The following is an 18,205-nucleotide window of genomic DNA, read 5'->3' as shown; positions in this document are numbered from 1 at the left end:
GGTTGTATAAATTTATTTCCTTTAATAATAAGAAAATTTAAGCCAGAGCTGTTCATACATAGCAGTGGTAGGCTCTGTTCTGGAGTACATTTGTGCTGTGATTTTTGCTTGGCTGAATTGTAAGGATAAGAGCTCTGAGCTGGCCAGCAGCTGCAGCTGGAGGAGGCGCTGACTTCACTCTCTGTGCTGTTCTGTGAGCTGGGGCACATCACTCAGAGCAGCAGCATTGTGATGATATCACTGCTTGGTACCACACTGTGATTTGATCTTACCCATGACCAGCTCAGGTATGAAATATATTTGTCTTGTGCTTAGAGCAGACCATGACTTCTCAAATTTCTCCAATGAACTTTATCCTGGTACAGCTTCCTAAAAAACCCACATTGACTGGACAATGGGTGATGCTCCTGTGCTCGTACAAAACCTATCCTTACTTTCTACCTCAGCAGTACTGCAGGGTGTTAGAATGGTTTGGATAATGTCATTGAAGCATTAAGAATGGTCTCTCCAGCCCTGATCCTGCAGGGGATGTGCTGCCCCTACTGGGACTTGCAGAACTCATTTACCAAGGGTGGTTTAAAGAGTGAAATGCTGGTGCTGTGGAACCAGCCTGCAGGAACTGTGATGGATCCACTTCAACACTTTGCTTTAATTAATCCTCTCCAGAGCAAGATAACTTGGCAGGAGCTTTTTTTCCTTAAGCTCAGACCCCCTTTACTTAGTGCTTTCTGCTAACTGAAATCACAGGGACAGGAACCCCCTTTTTTACAGCTTTTTCCTGTTCTAAACATGAGGGATTTTGCTTTATGGCCAAGCTGGAGATTTTGTCTCTTCACACTAATACTGAGTACTTATTATGGGGAACAGTTTTTGTGTATCCTAAACAAGCCAAGTTTGGTGCAGTTTCAAATCACTGAGAGCTTCTTTCTTTTTTTTAAACACTACAAATGAATATTCATGGTTTCATTTGACTTGTGCTGCATTACTGTGGAATGCAGGGTTTTTTTCTAAGAGTGTCTCCGGCTGGTTTTGTGCACGTTGCCATCTCCAGTACTTCATAGCCAGGGATGGGACAGTGCCCAAGCTGGAGAGCAACAGGACAAGGGGTGATGACTTCAAACTCACAGAGGGTAGATTTAGATAAAATATAAAGAAATTATTCCTTGTGAGGGTGGTGAGGCCCTGGCACAAGTTGCCCAGAAAAACAGCAGCATTCTAAGAGGATAAAGAACTGAAGTCATGGCTGTGTCCTTTGACTACAAGGGCATCATGTCTGTAACTTTGAAAGAAACCCCCGGAGCCCTGCAGTCCCACATCCCTTAACATCACATACCAAACCCATCTTTTGATTCCACTTTTTTTATTAAAATATCTCATATATATTGCTCACATTAAAATACAGCAGTAGTTTAATTTTAAATATAGCCACAAGTATAGACGACTCAAAAAAAAAAAAAAACCAACCCCAAAAAAACAACCAAACCCACATCACTTTAATAAATAAACCAAGTTTGTTTATCAAAGTTTCAGGTGATAAATGATTTCAGACACAGTACAAGTCCTAAGACACAGAGCTACCCTAGCCCAGGACACGACGTTGTGGGGACACCACGTGCAGCCTATCTACAGTACAGGGATGAGGACAGAGGCACTGGGGCTGTCAGGGTGGTTGCAGTCACAAACCACAGCACTGGAACGTCCTGCTTCACAGCAGCTTCTGGACAATGTCCTAGACTAGAATGGCATGGCAAGGCATTCCTGGGAAGGAGTATTTAATAGATTTAATCCTTTGACACACAGAGAGGAGGGGATTTTTTAACCAGTTCCCAGCACGAGCGGATGCTTTACCCTGCGAGGTGCAAAGCTGGAGTTGGTCACGAATTTGGTCTTGAACAGATGCTGACAGCTATGCTCTAATGCAACCCTGATCTTACAAAGCAGTGCACTGGCCTTCTGCTTTAGATGGTGGTAGGGATTTTGCATCGTTTTTCACACCCAAAGAGAATCCTAGCACAGAGGGACAACAGTGCCTGATGGGCGGGTACCTGGCTCATCTTGCTTTACAGAGACAAAAAATTAGAGCAAATTGGCAGAGTTTGGAATTAATAAAAAAAGGAATTGCTTTAACAGGGGCAAGATAATTCATGTCAACAATTCAAAGACATTTGCTTCATTTCCCCTCACCTCAAAACAAGTGAGGAAAAACCAATCTACGGAAGAAATCTGCACTGCAGGATTGTGGGTATTTCAGATTGGGTCTTTTAAGTTTTATAATGCAAGTGTCCCAGGATGTCTGGAAAGAAAAAGACAGCAAAGAAAACTTACTTTCTGGTTAACATACTTAAATTCAACAAAAACACATTGGTTCCCGTTGTAGAGGCACAATTCATAGAGAGCTGCATCTAGAACTTCAATGAAAACAAGTAAAAATACTAGTCCAAAAATAAATAAAATGTAATTTACCGGTACTTTATTCTGCTGGTGTAGTGCAAGGTAAGTAAGGTCAGAGAAGTGCAGTATCATCTTTTGAGTATAAATACTTTCTACATAATTCAGAAGAGCTACAAAATTAGTCTCAAAAAAATAACTGTGCAACACATCTAAGATAGACAGCATGCTCATTGAATCCCAGTGTCTAAGCTACCTGTTTAAATATGGTTTATACAGGTTCTGTCTCACCTGCCTGAGGGAATTCTGAAGCTTGGTCAGAACCAAATTCATTTGCATCTCTCACTGCTTGTAAACAATTTACCTGTTATCAACCCCAGTATCCAGTAGCAGTTCATGCCACGATAGTCCTGACGCCACTGTGTTATTTTAATAGAAGCCACGGCTAAGACAACGCTTCCCGAACGAGTGACTAGATCTGAATTATTCGCGTCTGGCATTGCGTAAACATTTCTCTCAGTTCTTTTTGTTTGATTTCATTTAAAGCTTCTGGTTCCGCAGGGCTCTTTTGGACCTTTGCCACGGCAAAATTAATCCCTTGAGTCAAGCCCGCCTGGGTGATGTTGGCAACCTGGACCATGGAGCTGCGGATTTTCGCGAAAGGAGACACGGCCCTGCTGCCGCTGCCGTCGGCGGGGGAAGGAGTGGTGTGGAGTCCCGGCTCGTGGTTCCCAGACACAGATCCCGGGCTCCTGTGGGATTTACTGAAGTCAGGCCCACCGACAGCCAAGAGCTGAGGATTCGGCTCGGAAGACCGAACATCCAGCTTGGACGGCCTGGAGGGAACGTCCGCAACAGCTCCGGCCTTCGGTTCCGCCTTCCTGGCCGCGCTCCTGCCGCTTTGGCTCAGCGTGCGACGGGGCTCTCGAGAAGCGGCCTCGGGCTCCGCAGCGTCACACTCCTTGCTGCGGGCGTCCTGCACGAACCTCTGGCAGTAGGCATCCACGGGCTTGGCGAAGCGCGGCTCCGCGCTGTCGGCGGGAGGCGTGGGGGCGTCCCGGCCCTCGGCGGGCGCGGGAACGCCGACGCTGGCGTCCGTGCCGCTCAGGGACTGCGAGCGGCTGCCCAGGCGCGGCGCCGAGGCGATGATGCCGCAGCTGGGCAGCACGTAGTCCGTGGGGCCGAGGTTCTCCAGGGAATCCGTCAGCTGCGTGTCCTCGTCCGATTTGGAGTTGGTCAGGAAGTCATCGGAGTGGAACGAGTCGTTGTCCGAGGCCTCTGTGTCAGATTCGCTCGGGGCTTTGGGATCGACCCCTGGATTCTCCAGAGTTTCGAGGCTGCTGTCTGACTTCCAAAGATTCACTTTCAAATTTGGCTTTAAAAAATTGACTTTGACTTCGGGTTTGGCAAAGCTCCCCAGCTTCCGAAGGTTGCTGATGTTCACGTTGGATTTGGTTTGTTTCACCTTTTGATTGAGGGAGGAGAACTTGCTCAGTAAATAATTCTTGCCTTGGGCCAGGGACCCTCTGTTCTGAGACCGAATGCCAATGATGTCTTCGTGAGGTTTGCTGCTCCTCCTAGAAGAGGGAAAAGATCTTTAATGTACAATCAAAGCACCGAGTATTCGCTGTCTTCCAGTCTATTTCTGTAACAGAGATGAACATTTTAGTTCCTAAGTTACCCTTTCCTTACATAAATAATAATCCCTTTTTTACATAATAATATTTTACCCATATAAGCTAATCAAGCTCAAGCCAACGAAAACAAAGGAGGGTTGATAGAGAACAGTAGCCAAACAAGGGGAACAGGCAGTTTCTGCAGGCACTTTAGTTTTTGATGCAAAAGGGATTTGAATTCTCCATTTTTTAACCCTGACTTTGTGTATGCTGTACTCAGTAGCCAGATTTAGCAAATATTCAGTCCTCAGTACCTGTAACAAAGAACCAAGGGGGGTTTTGCTACACTTTCTACTCAGCTGGGAGAAGCAGCTGAGTTGAGAGCAAAGGTGGGATACAGAAGGTTCGCATCGTTCAGGTACTCACCTCTCCAGCTTCTTCTCAATAATGGGCACATCCATTCCCATTGCTTGCTTGGTGATTCTCAGCATTTCTGCAATGCACTGAAGCGTGTCTGAAATCCAAGCAGTAGCCTGTCAGACCCTTTAAAACACCCTAGAAAGCCCATATTCCACAATCTACAAAGGAACAGGTCTAATTTTAACATAATTAAGTTTGTTTGATTTTATTGCTTTTTTTCCTTTCTCCCCACAAAGCAGTTGTGCCCTACATGTTGCAATTTTGATTTAAAGCTTACAAAACAAACCTAAAGAATAAACTCTCCTTCAGCCCTAAATACTCAGCATTAAGCAAATCACTGCCTCACTGCCTCATTCAGGGAAAGAAGAGAAGCAATTTTATTTGTTCTAATCCTTGTTGACAAAACTCAGTGCGCTCCAGGTATGAAGTGATATTTTTTCCCTTGTTAGTGTTCATTCAATCTAGTTAAACAACAAGCAAGAACATTTCCAGACATTGATTTCACTACAGAAATCAATTTCTTTACCGCTTTAGGAGGTAATTTTAACTTCATTTTCTAAGTTTTTGGAGCAATAAAGACCTGGACAGAGAAATTACTCTAGTTCTAGAGAGAGATTTTGCTTTAAACCTGTATCTGAAACTTATTTTTCTTTCTACTAAAACAGCAACATCTGAGTGGTTTTTTTTTTTTTTTTTAATTACTTTCCTACTTCACACAGCTGGATTTTATTGGAGTGATTTCTGAAGGATAAATTTTAAGAGCAATGGAACAAGTGTTTTTTAGAGAATCACTGAATACACGTCTACATCTAAAATTTTTCCATAGGATACAAACCTTTTCCATCTTCCTCTGGGCTGCGAACCACAGCCCTGAGAGTGTGAAAATATCCACTCATTTCTTTGTACTTGTAATGCAGCCTCATGCAGGAGAACTTGGGTTTGCCAAAGAGAGTAGGCTCAGGCCCTGAGGGAGAAACCAGGAGAAATCTGTAGAAATCTTTAACCAAACACTGAAAGAGAGCCTGCACCTAAGGGTATGTAAGTGCTTTTTCAGCCTAAAAGGCTTCATGTTTTCATTAGAGCAGGACATACACTTTAAATGAAAGATTTTCACTTTAGCTAAACAATCAATAACTTACAAAAAGTAATTAGACTCTCTGTATGTCTGTTACAATCCAGCCTCATTGTTTAGCGCAGATCAGCCTTTCAAACAGATGTTTGAAACACTTTTTACATCCTGTGGGGTTTTTTAGGGAATGCTCCTGCAGGGATTAAAGGGAAAGCTAATATTTTTATCAGGAGGATGTAACTGAGATTTCAAGATTTAGACCAAGTACTTCAACTCTTCAGTGCACTGCATGATCTGTAGCATTCCATGAGGTGTGGATGTAGATATTCCACTCTTTTCTGTACCTCAGGATACAAATCTCCACAGTACACAAGTGAGGGAGGCCCTTCCCCTGAACTCTCAGAAACTGCACACACAGTGAAAGTTTCAGTCAGGAGATGATGAAATCACTGTGTGTTGTGTAATGGAGGATTAAACTCCAGCAGGAGGCCACAGACTCCCTTCTCTCCAACTGGATCACCCTTCCTTGTTTCAAAGATATCACATCTTTAATGCTTCCAGCAGAAAATGCTGGATTTAGCCTGCAGATGTTACATTCTATGGCAAATAAGTTAAATCAGCACAACAAGGTGCTTTTTAATAGCATGTTTGTTATCAGCCCTTGAGAAAGAAGTTTTACAAAGCTATGAAACAGATCTAAAGTACAATTCTGAGCCAGTTGCTGTGATCGGATCAAAAGAAGAGAGCACTGAATGCACAAACCCATGACACAAGACAGAAGTTGACAAAATTGTTACTGCCATTTGATAACTAATGAAATCTGTTAGGATGATGCCGTGGTTCTTTCAGGAATGTGAAAGAGGGAAAATTTTAGAACCCTTGCAGTGATCAAAGCTTCCATTTCCAGCAGTAGGAACCAGCCAGAAGGGCCATTTCTAGGTGGGCTGCCCAGGGTTTGTGCCACACTTCAAGGGCTGCTGCTTCAATACATTGGTGGGATGCTTTGGTAAGTGCTCAAGCCATTGTTAAGAGCAAAAAAAGACAGAGTGACTGTTTTCTTACCTATTTCTATTTTTTCCAGAGCTTCAAGACTTAACCTTTGGTACTGATTCACTTTGTCGATTTCATCATCGTAACTAGAAAAACAGGAACAGAATTTAGTGCTTCCTACTGATCTAAAACAAAGTTACTAAAATAAACTACACATAGTAAGGGAAAGTGGTAACTTACTAGGCCACATAGTAGGCAGAATTTGAAAGTAAAAGCAGCACATCCACATCCCTATGAGTGGCATCAATGAGACTGAAGGGAAGAAAAATAAATACATATTAGATGGTTTTATCTTCAGGGCTGTAACCCATGCCCAGCGTGTTCTGGGGAGACTCTTTCACATCTGAACGTGAGTTACAAGCAGTTTCAATCATGGTGTGTTATCAAATGGATCCATGTAAGCAACACTCTCTCTCAAAACTGAAGTTACCTAACAGCTCAAATACGTCAGCAGAAGGTACGAAAATAAACAGAAAGCCCACAAGCTATTAAAAATGCTACCAGAGAAATGGAAAAATACCTCAGACTCGGTGAGGGTGATGAGTCTGTGCCCCGAATAGCTGTCATAACAACCTGCCCTGCTATTTTTAGATACTGAAGTTTAACCTGCAGGAGATCTAACCACTATTTTTCTCTTGTAAGCTCGTGAACTCTGACCTTGATAAGGAGTGAAGTTCAGAGTTTATGCCCATTACTTTCCATGAACAGAAACCCAGACTGTCCAACTGCTGACTCATTCCCCAAGGATTCAATCTGATCAGCGAAGTTACACTTTCCCTATGAAGCAATAGGGAACAGCTCCTCAAGCACTCCCTTTTAACCACTCTTAGTTCTACAAGTTCTCCTCATGGTACCTGCCACATTTTGGCAGTATTAACCAAAGGCATCCATTTCCAGATGATGTCTCAAAGGTAATTTCAGCATGCACCATTTTTCTGGCACTTTGGGAAAAGCACATGTTTAGAGGACTTTTCCCTTTACAACTGCAAGTATTCAAACCCTTCAAGCACTCCTGTGCTTCTACAGAACCATCCAATTGCTTTCTGTTCACACCTCAGCTAGAAAAACCTTTTAACATCAGCAGTAATTAACAGAGGTGTCAAGAGTAGCAGCTGATCAATTTTAACTTTCTTCAACAAACCTTGGATCACAGTCAATGAGTGCCCAACCTCCGTGGAATTTCTCATCATCTGGCAGGAGCAGTTTCATGTAGCTCTGCAGCAGCTGGCTGATCAATTCCTGGTGGCTCCTCAGGTTCTCCTTGTGCAGGGCTTCATGCTCCTTCTCTTTCGTAAATATGGAGTACAGGTCCTCTGTCACAGGGATACCCTGCATCAAATCTAAATAAACCCCAGAAAATATCAAGCAAGAAATAGTTAAAAGTGACACATGGCAAGAGTTTGTAAATTCCTTCCAAATGCTGCATTTTAATGATGCTCTTGGTAGTCTTTCTGAAGAGAATGTTGCCTGTAACTGCAAACTCAGAAGGTATAACCCTACTTTCAGTGAAAAATAAAGAGTTCCTCATGATTTGAAGAGAGACTTGCTGCATAAATTTAACTTTGTCTTAAAAGAAAAAAGATATGCTACAGGACATTTAATGCTAAAATGAAGTTGGGGCAAAGTCTCCAATGAGTCACACTGCACGCAATCCCTCTGAATTGAGTGCTGTGTAAATTCCAAAGTGAGTGAGACTGTTCCTTACAGAGTCCAGTACAGACATGAACCCACTCCCAGTGCTTTTAAGCAACAGGAACAAGAAAATCAGTCAGAAAGATGAAATCAATATGATTTAATAATCTTTTGGAAATAGCACAGCTCAGCTTGGTTGAAATTGTGCTCTTACCTATGACTGCTTGCCTGTAAGCATCCCTGAAACGATTCAGGTAGTATCTGTTGGCAGAGTTCACTCCATCCTTCATCACCCCTGCCAGCTTCCTTTCACCAGTCCTTGTGAAGTCACCCTGTCACACACAACATGCAAATCATGCACACGTCAAACTTCGGAGCAGCAGGCTCAGCTCAAAGGATTTGGCACTCTGAAACTCAGAACTGCACAGAGCAACTCAGGAATTATCTTCAAGTAAAGATTTCATATAGGAGTTGAAAATATTGATTTTTTTCAAAGAGCATCTTCTGGCAATGACTCTGCAGAGAATCCTTACAAGTTCAGTAGGAAATTCCAACAGAAAACAAATTTGGACATATAAGCCAGCTACCACTGAAGCAGGACTTTCAACACATCAATCACTGTGATGCTTCAATACCTCCAAAAGAAAAAAACCCTTTATTTTTTTAGCCTTTAATGTAAAAGGAACACTACTGGAACAATACAGAAGACTGAAGCTTACTGAAAAATGGTTTTCATCTCACTGCTTTTGCTACCAAAACAAGACAAACATAACATACTGGGGGAAAGCTGCACATACCCTCACAACCTCAGAAACAAAAGAAAGTTTCTAGGCCATGGAAGGCTTAGAATTTGAATAAAAAGCTGGTTTGGTAGTTACTTCATTAGAGGATTCTATTTTCAGAGACACTCTAAACACTGGCACACAGCATTTCTAAAAGCCACATCAACTCCAATGAAGAATATTTCAAGTGTGTTTCACTTTCAAATTAAAAGTAATATCCCAATTAAAATTTATTAGTTTAATCCATGAACCTCAACAGTGAGCGGAGAAATCTTCCAGCAGAAGGCCTGAAAATGTAGATCTATAAATTGAGGTCTGCACTTCAGGTTTCAAGTTTAATACACTCAATGAAAACAAGCATGTCAGGCTGTTTTTTATATTTTTTTTAAATATAGTGCAATCAACTCATCAAAGTTCAACAGGGGTATTTAAAGAGAGATTTAAGTGTTAAGGATTTCCACCAATCCAATAATGATTTTTCCTATGCCAAATGCAAATACTACTAAAAATTGTTCCACCAGTTACACCCAGCAAATATCTCAAATTCTAAGACTTTTCAAAGCAGTAGAAGTGCAGAGCAAGGAGCTTCACGCTTGATTTTGGTAGACAGAGTGCATTACAGCTAATTAAGAAGAGCCTTTAGAAAATACAGCTAATTAACATCACCCTGATCTCCAGAACTTTTAGAGTATTTTTTAATTATTGCAACTGCTCAGAAGTACTATAACCACAATAAAATATAAATGGATGCAATGATTAATGTATCTCTCAAACTCGGGTGAAGTGCAGGGAGCGCTCAGCTCTCCTCCCATCCACGCCAAGTGCGACACAGAACATCCTTCCATTGCAAAAATGAGCAAAACCACGCAGGATACTGGGTGAACCCCTAGATCTCCCAGCTTTTCCCAGTGCACAGCAGCCCTGTAGCAGAAGGCATTCCTGAGGGCAGGTGAGGCTCTGCCCCTTACCTTCAAGGCCGCCGTGCCCGCGTACTGCCGGCTTATGGCATCGCCGTTGTTGGCCCACATGACCTGGTAGATCCTGTTGCATTTCACGGGCAGAGGCTGCTCTGGTGGCATCACACCCAGTTTCTTCAGCTGGAATTTGACACGTGTATTAATTCAGTGCCCAAAGTAAAAGGCATCCTCGGTATCAGAGCTTGGTAAAGTAAATGGGAGCGCTTGCCAAGCGTTTAATTGGTAGATTTTGTGTGATGGGGGAAAGGAAGCCATTGTGCTGAGTTGTCAGATTAAATTAATGAATCGGTGGTTTATTGCTAAACATCCTATCGCTGGAGGCAGCAGTAACATTAATTATGGATGTTAAGTCAATCAGCAAAAAAAATTAGCTGAAGGCAAGAAAGTTACTGTAAATTATCAAGATATTGGAAATTTTTCAATAGAGAACCATCAAAAAGACAGACATCACAATTTTAAAATAAACAAGTTAATATGTCTTCTACTGCAAAAGCATTCGTGACCACGAGGGTCTGAAAACAAAGAAAAATACCTTATTCTGTCGGTTTATTATTCGTGTTTGCACATTTTGGACAGTTACTGTTTGTCTCTGATACTAGAGTAAGATATCTTCCTCTCAGAACACCCAGTCCTTCAGGTTTCCCCAGATAAGCCTTGGGTACAATATCAATGTCAGGCTTTGTACACACACTAGGGGCAGACATACATAACTGCAACGCAGTTATCCCTAAATGATAGGGATAACTTGGAACAAATCATAGGAAAACTTCCATTTACAACTGAAACCAAACGCTCAAGCACTCTTTGCAAGTTAGATGAAAATTAACACAAAGCTGCTCATTAACTTTGAAAGCCCTATCAAGTTTCAGATGAGAGAAAGCAGATCCAGTGGCTCCAAGGAGGAGAAGTGTGAGGTACATGTAACCCTCAGTCCTTCACTCCGTGCCGCTGACCCTGCAATGCTCAGGGCACTTCTCAGTCATGAATTGATTCCCAAGTACTTCAGCTGCAGGATGAGGACGATGCAGCACATCACAAGCTCACACTTCAGCAGTGATTAGTGAAGCCTCTTCACAACTATCTGGTACACTCTTGTTTTTGAAAGATTTGCCCTGGAACTCAAGACTTACCCTGGAGAGAAACCCTATTCTAAAATATTGACTGTGGGATTGCTGATCTCCCCTTGTTCTTCTATGTCAGGGGTTCATAATAACAAAGAGGAACTGACAGGCACAATGGCCAGATCCATTCACTTTTCACCCTAATGAAGGACCCACTTCATCCTTTCTCCTGCACTTGAACCTTAATCAAATTTGCTCATTTTGGGCTGTGACTGGGGCTTTGATATTTCAGTTACACGACGTGAAGTCGGCATTAGGTCTGCAGCAGTGGCAGTGAAGTCTTCACAAGGGAAGAGAGTTCTGAGCTTGTGGAAAGCAAGTGAGGGCCAGAGCAAAGAGGAAAACTAAAGGAAAGTCTGCTTGGAAATCCCTCCTGTGTACAGGGAGAACTATTCCACAGCACAACAGCCACCAGGGCTATTTACAGCATGAATTAATTATTCCTCTACACACAGAAGGGACAACTACTTGCTGCATTACAGTATTCCATTTCAAAGCACCTAAAATAGCATCCAGCTTGTTAGATTTTAGTCCTTTAACATCATTTCAGTGAGGAAAGGCTGAAGGTGTCTTGTTTCTAAACTCTGTATTCCTACATAACTTAAACTGAAATTACTAAATCCAAACAAGACAATCCTCTCCAAGTGGTGGACAGTCAGTCCTTTCTGAAGGAGGACAGAAGGAGGCATCACTGTTTCCTATAATGATTTCAAGTTTTGCATTTGTATATATTATTCCTCTCGGCTTCGTGGCTCTTCAATTGTTTTGCAAAGATATTTTTCGTAGAGGTCGGTTTGGCATTTTTCAAGCACAGAATTCTCTGTGAACAACAATTAAGGTGTGAGGCACTCAGTGCTTGACAGAGCCCCTCAGTTTTACGTGCCTGCTGCTCCATGACCACCCTGGCAATAGCAGCCTGCACAACGTTGGTCCGATCCAGGCAGTCCATGCAGTTAACGCGGAAAATTCCCTCCTGCTTACAGATCACTCCAGCTTGGTCCACCCTTTCAACAGGAAGAGAACAAAAGCACACTGAGACACTTAAAATCCAGTGTAATTCATCAGTTTCTATCTGTAAAGAAGACTTTACACATGGAGCACTATTTATGGTTGCCCTCACACCCCAGCCACACCCCACGCTGAATTAACTCCTCTTGTTCCAATTTATCCCCCTCTTTAATCCAGGCTGGATATCAGACATAAATCCTGCTGAGGCCGCAAACTTGAGATGCAATCAGATGCTGAATTTAACTCATGCATACATAACACAAGCTTTCAAGAGCAAAGGCATTTAATTTCAGGAACAGAGAAGCCAGTGATAATGACAGCAATACAGAACAATCTAAAGCAACTGACTGAGGCTGCAGCCATGCTTGTTACCCAAATGGATGAACTTTAATCACTTCAAACTAAAGGTCAAACCTGTCTGCTTGCTGTCAACAGCAAGGCTGCTTTAGGGTTTGTGGGTCAAAACCAGAGTGTTTCACATTAAATGTGAGTGACCCTCAAAGTGTGAAATGCAGGGAACCTTGGGCAGGAAACAACACCTGAGAATTTTTGCTGTTACATGAACACCAACACTTCAGAAGAAAAAGACTCTGACAAACAAGCTGGACACCAAAAGAGAAATATAAAACACTCTGGTTTGGAGAAAATTAAGGTCTCTGAATATCTATTGTTTGTTGGTGTTTTCCTGTGCAAATGTTCCCTACTAGTCTAAAAACAGTTAAGTACCTACCAGCACCACTTCATGTCAAGAATAATATCATGAATGGCATCAGTCAGTGTCTGAACATTTTCGAACTTCATTCCTCGGCTGAAACACAGATTTACACAGAAGTTAGTTTGAACTAGAGCAGTGACTTCACTTAACAACTTTATCTTATTTGTAATGTTAACTAAGATAGTGTTTTAGCTAATTGAGAGAAACAAGCATTCTCTCCTGCAATGAGCTTTAAAGAGGAGCCAATAGTCAGAACTATTTTGCAGTACAGTTCAGCATCCAAATCCAAGGCAAGAGGTTAAAAGATCATTAAATTCCCAAGACCTCACATTTTTTAATGCCGCTTCCATTAGGAAGAGTAAGTGTGCAGCTATTCAGGCATGTGCAACATTCTGTTCTCATTTTAGTCTCTAGAAGAGAAACTACTGTAGATTTGGAACTGGGATGGTGAGTCCTGCTTTGCCAGTGATTGTACAGAGAAAACCACCAGTAGACACATCACCTCCTCCTCCCCTACCCCATCTGGTTATTTTTCAGGACTGTTCTCAATTCACTCCTGCTCACAGTGCAGAAACAGTCCTGGGTCACTACAGCTGATCGTAGCAGAAAAGTGAATGAAGGAAAATGAAAATTCCTCTGAACAAAAGATTAATTATCAAATCAATCCAGGGTGCCAACAGTGTTCTGAGAGGGGTTTCCCTTCCCACTGCCCCCTCTGACAATATCCACTAATGCCATACTCAGTCAGCCAGTAATGCTCTCCCAGGGCAGCTGCAATCCCTAGATTAAGTTTGGAAGTGAAGATTAAACCAGTTCAGGCCCCACACAAATGCAGCCTGCTTGAGGGGAGCAGGAGAAATACATGGCTGTGACAGATGACATGCTTGGGCACGTGAGCACTGCTTTAGAGCATGGCAGCATCAGAGGGCAGTGATGAAAACAGCAACTACTCACACTGGATTAAGACAAAATCCGTGTATTTTATATTGAAATAACAGCATCATGAAAGAACCCATCATGTTTTTATAGAAACAAGCAAGAGTAACAGAAGTAGAGAATTAAAAGCAAAATGCTACACAGGTTGAAAAAGCAGGTCAGCCACGGCTTTACATTCATGGCATGTTTAAGGAAACTCTTCAAATGTGTGACAGTTAAGCTTGGCCCAACAAGTAACTGCGTGTTTCACAGGTCAGGGACACAACATCACAAACAGCAGTGCTTGGTTACCCATACTTTAAGCTTCACAGTGCTTTAGTTCAAAAACTGTATTCTTGTTTAAAAGAACAGTGTTTCACGCAGAAGCAGAAATAAAAATTAGTTTTCTCCTCCTTTATACTCGCCTTTCATGCCAATAAAAAGATGCAAAGTGACATTTTTAAAAGGTTTCTTACCAGTGCTCATGGAAGTCAAATGAAACATAAGTCAGATTTGCATTGTTGTAGAGAAGCACTTGTTTAAGGTAAGCATCTCCAATAATCTTCTCTCTGCCTGTCTGATCCACCAAGTTAATAATAACCTGTTCAAAAGTTTAATTATTTAACACTCATCATCTGCTACACAACTTGCTTAGATTTACACCATGCAATAACAAACAGCTCAAGAGTTAAAGATTTGTAGCAATCTTGCTGAAGTTACAATCTTTGATAGATTGTACCTAAAGCACATAAGCTCCAACAGTTCCCTGCCTACACAAATTTAAATACAGAGAAGCTCTGAATGCACGGGACAAGTACACAGAAATAGGCTTTACACATTTCCATAAGTTATTACGGGGTTTTACTGGTTACTTACAAGAATAATAGAATTTTACTTTAGGTTTTTCAATTTATGTACTAATCCTCCAATTGTCAACAAGCTTCTAAAAAAACCCACAACACATCACCAAGAAAAACAACCTAAAACCATTAACCTTCAGCCCCTGCATTTTCATGAGACTGCCATTCTGTCATGTAGCACCCACCTGCTTTTTGTAATTTTTCAGCTGCTCTTCGAAGTGTGCACGAAAACAGGACACGGTTTCATTTTCACCTACAAGGCAGAGCAGTGTTAGACAGAAACAGCCTGTTCAGCAATAAATCCTGTTTGATGTATTAAATCATGCCCAAATTTGTACTCTAAAAAACCAAGATACCTTAGCTTAAAGATAATAACGTTGTACAAAATTACTGTTATAGGTCTTTCATTAATTTGCTCAGCTTCAACATTGCTGTTACGGTCTAGTGTACAGCAAACACGTTCTTGAATTTTGCTGCATTTTGCTTTTTTGTGCAGAGGAGATGGGACAAAAATTTAACTTTTAATAAGCCTGCTTCAACCTTCTACATATGCACCCCATTCACAAACATCTCTTCCAAAAAAAGAGTTCCAGGGGGCCCTGGTTTTTAGGTTTTTCACCCAAATACTCACTCTTGTCCAGCCGGGGCCGTGGGTTATATCTGTATCCAACTTGGCTCCAGAAAACAGGCACAGAGCCTCGTGTTTGGATATAGGAAAGGGTGTGATTATGGACATGGATCAGTTGCTCTGTCTCAACATAATTTGCCACGTTTCCATTTTTATCAACACCTCTGCGCTTATACCGCATTCCTAGGGGCAATGAGAATGGTCAAGTCATATTAAAGTGTTTGCCTTAAACATTAATAATCTATGTTGCTGTTTTTGACAATGCTAACTCAAGACAATGGTTCTAGCCCAAATCCATGATCAACAAGTCACTCCTATCCTAGTTTTATTCCTCAAAAGTTATTTTGCCTACATGGATAATGTTTATTTACTGGTGCACTATGAGCAGCAGAACGTAAGCTGACAGCACAGGGCAGTTTAAAGTCACAAATACCTCTGGTCCATCTTAAAAGACACATTTCCTCCTGTTCTGTCACGTTCAGCACAAAGTTTTACTTCAATGCTCAGTGTTTTCCATGAACCTAAAGGCCAATTTTACTGACAGAGGCTGCACTTCTCACAGTGACCCCACAAGCAGAGAATTTGCATGTTCCACAAAACAGAAGCCTTCCCCCTCCTTGTTTTAACTTGTGTAACTAATTCTGCACATTAAGAAGAGACAACGCTCCTCTGACTATAGTTTTATGCCTACCCAGCTCTGAACTGCTCATTAAACAGAAATGTGTTTGCATATCCTTGACTCAAAGGACAGTACATCATTATCTCAGAAAGGATGCAGGTGGTAGCAAAGGAAAGGGAAGGAATAAGAGAGCTGGAAAAATATTCAAGGTCATGGAAATTCAGTTCCAAGTCCTGAAGCAGCACTGAACCAAACTTTGAGCTGAACCTTGATGGCACAGAAGGGAAGAGGTTAAAAGCAGGGAAGGGAAAGGAATGTAAAATACCTAAAAAAGGGACCTTTATAGAGAAATTGTCAGGTCAGCATTACAGCCTTTAATCAGGGAGAAAATTCTACACAGCTTACGCTCTGGACTAGAACAAAGTGATATTAATAGTAAGAAGGAATCAATATGAAATTTTCCCTCTAGAATTCAGTTGCTGTAACAAATCAGTATGAAAAAGGCAGACTGCAAACTAGGTACTACTCTGAAACCCTGAAGTATTTACTCCAAGTTGTTCTGACAAACCATTTTCCTTGGAATTGAATTAAATGCATCCAAGTGAGCTGTGGTACAAAGGCACAGTCCTGTAGCAGGGTAAGCTCCACAGTTTTTTTTCTGGATTTTTTCGACATGTTAAAAACCCAACTATGTAAGAAAGGAGTTGGAGACATTGCAGAGTGTCACACAGACTGAAAAGCCTGGAGATGGACAGGATTTTTTAAGCTGTAAAGTGATTCAATCTTTCTTTCCAAGATCCCAAGGGCAGGGAATGATTTCTGTTTGCCTTGCTACTCTAAGTCAAATAAGGTACAAGACCAAAGCACGGCCACATTTCACACCTTGCCCCTCAAAAACATCTCCTGGGACACAGGCATGCACACAAATGGCTTTTCAGCCTCTTCAGCTGCTGCCAAAGCCCTCAAAGAGCTTTGAAAGTGTAACTCCCATCCAAGCCTGCCAAAATCTATCAGCACAGAGTTACGAGCAAGGTCCTAACCAGGGGCATCTCCGCAAAAATGGGAACTCTGCCTCAGCAACGTGACCTCCAAGGAGCTTTCAGTGCTGCTGAGCAGCCTGGTGAAGCTCAGCAGCAGCCAGCCCAGGTGAGAGCCGTACAGAGCTGCGTGCTCTGCAGCCTCTCCCCTCCCTCCTCGCAGCAGGGCAGGCTGGCAGGGGCTGCCCATCCGCCGAGCACTCAGCAGTGAGCAGTTCCACCGCTCTGCAGCGCTCACAGACAAGCCCAGCACGCCGAGGTGCGTTTGCCCACCTGCTCTGTGCCGGCTCCGGCGGGAGATCAGCGCCACCAGGAACGTCGGGTGAACGTCGTCCACGCAGGAGGACTCCTGAGGAGGAGTGTCAGGACTGCTCTTATCATCATCAGAAGATTCGCTGTAGTTTACCACGAGTTCTTCAATCTGCACAAATCCTTGAATGATGGGGATAATCCAGAAGTCCACTTCGGCATTCTGGAGGTTACAAAAAAAAACCCAAAACATTTACTTTCTTGTTGGTCCAACAGTACCTACAATTGTTTCTGCTATTTCTCATGTTTGTAAAACAGATGCTTCACATGCTTTTCGTGCTTTAATTTTGGCCATATCCTTATTTCTGTAAGAGATACCAGCATTTTTCCTCCATCAGTCACAGGGCTTTTAAATCAGGAGGAAGAAAAAGGAAGCATTTTCTGCTAATTTCTGCTTTAAGGCAGGTTTAAAACCTCTGTGTGGACACATACTGTATCACATTTATACAGGAAGGTAGATGGTAGCATGTTTTCAGCAAGACATAACAGTATAAAGCTCCATATGGGTTAATTTAGTCCTCCAGACAACTGGTTCATGGCTCTGCACCCTAAAACATTGATTTCTTAAACAGAATCGAGATCCAAATTCCCCACTAACTCAAGGTTATTCATTTATATCTTATAACATGAAAAATACAACTCATTAAATTCCTGCATTACATAGAACTTTTCACAGAGGACATAGGTTTACCCTGCTGTGACTCCATAACCATTTTTTCATGTATAATTGTCAATGAAAGAGGAGCAGGGCATAAGGCAAGATGTCTGCTGTCATCCCTAAAGACAATCAGACTCGATCTAAACTGGCATACAGAAGTTAGAAGTTAGCCCTCGTTCTATGAGGTTAATTTAAAATGATGGAAGGTCATATATTGAAGAAAGAGTGATGGTTTGCTGCTTCTTGTTGTGCTCATTAGCCAGGAAAATGTTTTATTTACTGTGAACAGATGTTCAGAACAACTTGTTCTCCACTGCTTTTACAGTGAGCAGCTACTGTGCTCAAGGAGATAAAACACTGTCCTCCACCATGGAGGACCAAAGTCTTCTCTCAGGGAAACT

At 42.1% G+C, this 18,205-nt stretch overlaps 1 protein-coding gene across 1 annotated transcript in view; it reads right to left on the bottom strand.

Annotated features, from left to right (window-relative positions):
• Positions 1-1,413: 1,413 nt before the first annotated feature.
• The window catches only part of INPP5F (inositol polyphosphate-5-phosphatase F), a 39,457-nt gene continuing 22,665 nt past the window's right edge, over positions 1,414-18,205 (bottom strand). Inside the window, exons 7-20 of the mRNA XM_040071436.2 lie at positions 17,111-17,309; positions 15,185-15,364; positions 14,739-14,806; positions 14,170-14,294; positions 12,794-12,871; positions 11,939-12,059; positions 9,926-10,054; positions 8,390-8,507; positions 7,685-7,883; positions 6,724-6,795; positions 6,556-6,629; positions 5,260-5,388; positions 4,431-4,518; positions 1,414-3,965 (exon numbers count right to left, since the gene is read on the bottom strand). Coding sequence (XP_039927370.1) covers positions 2,861-3,965; positions 4,431-4,518; positions 5,260-5,388; positions 6,556-6,629; positions 6,724-6,795; positions 7,685-7,883; positions 8,390-8,507; positions 9,926-10,054; positions 11,939-12,059; positions 12,794-12,871; positions 14,170-14,294; positions 14,739-14,806; positions 15,185-15,364; positions 17,111-17,309 — 2,685 coding nt within the window. The 3' untranslated portion in view covers positions 1,414-2,860. The remainder of the gene's footprint in view (positions 3,966-4,430; positions 4,519-5,259; positions 5,389-6,555; positions 6,630-6,723; positions 6,796-7,684; positions 7,884-8,389; positions 8,508-9,925; positions 10,055-11,938; positions 12,060-12,793; positions 12,872-14,169; positions 14,295-14,738; positions 14,807-15,184; positions 15,365-17,110; positions 17,310-18,205) is intronic.

The sequence above is a fragment of the Hirundo rustica genome, chromosome 8 (assembly GCF_015227805.2).
Source record: "Hirundo rustica isolate bHirRus1 chromosome 8, bHirRus1.pri.v3, whole genome shotgun sequence".
Taxonomy (NCBI): Eukaryota; Metazoa; Chordata; class Aves; order Passeriformes; family Hirundinidae; genus Hirundo; species Hirundo rustica.
Note: the sequence above shows the minus strand (reverse complement) of the source record. Positions and strands in the feature narration are given on the sequence as shown.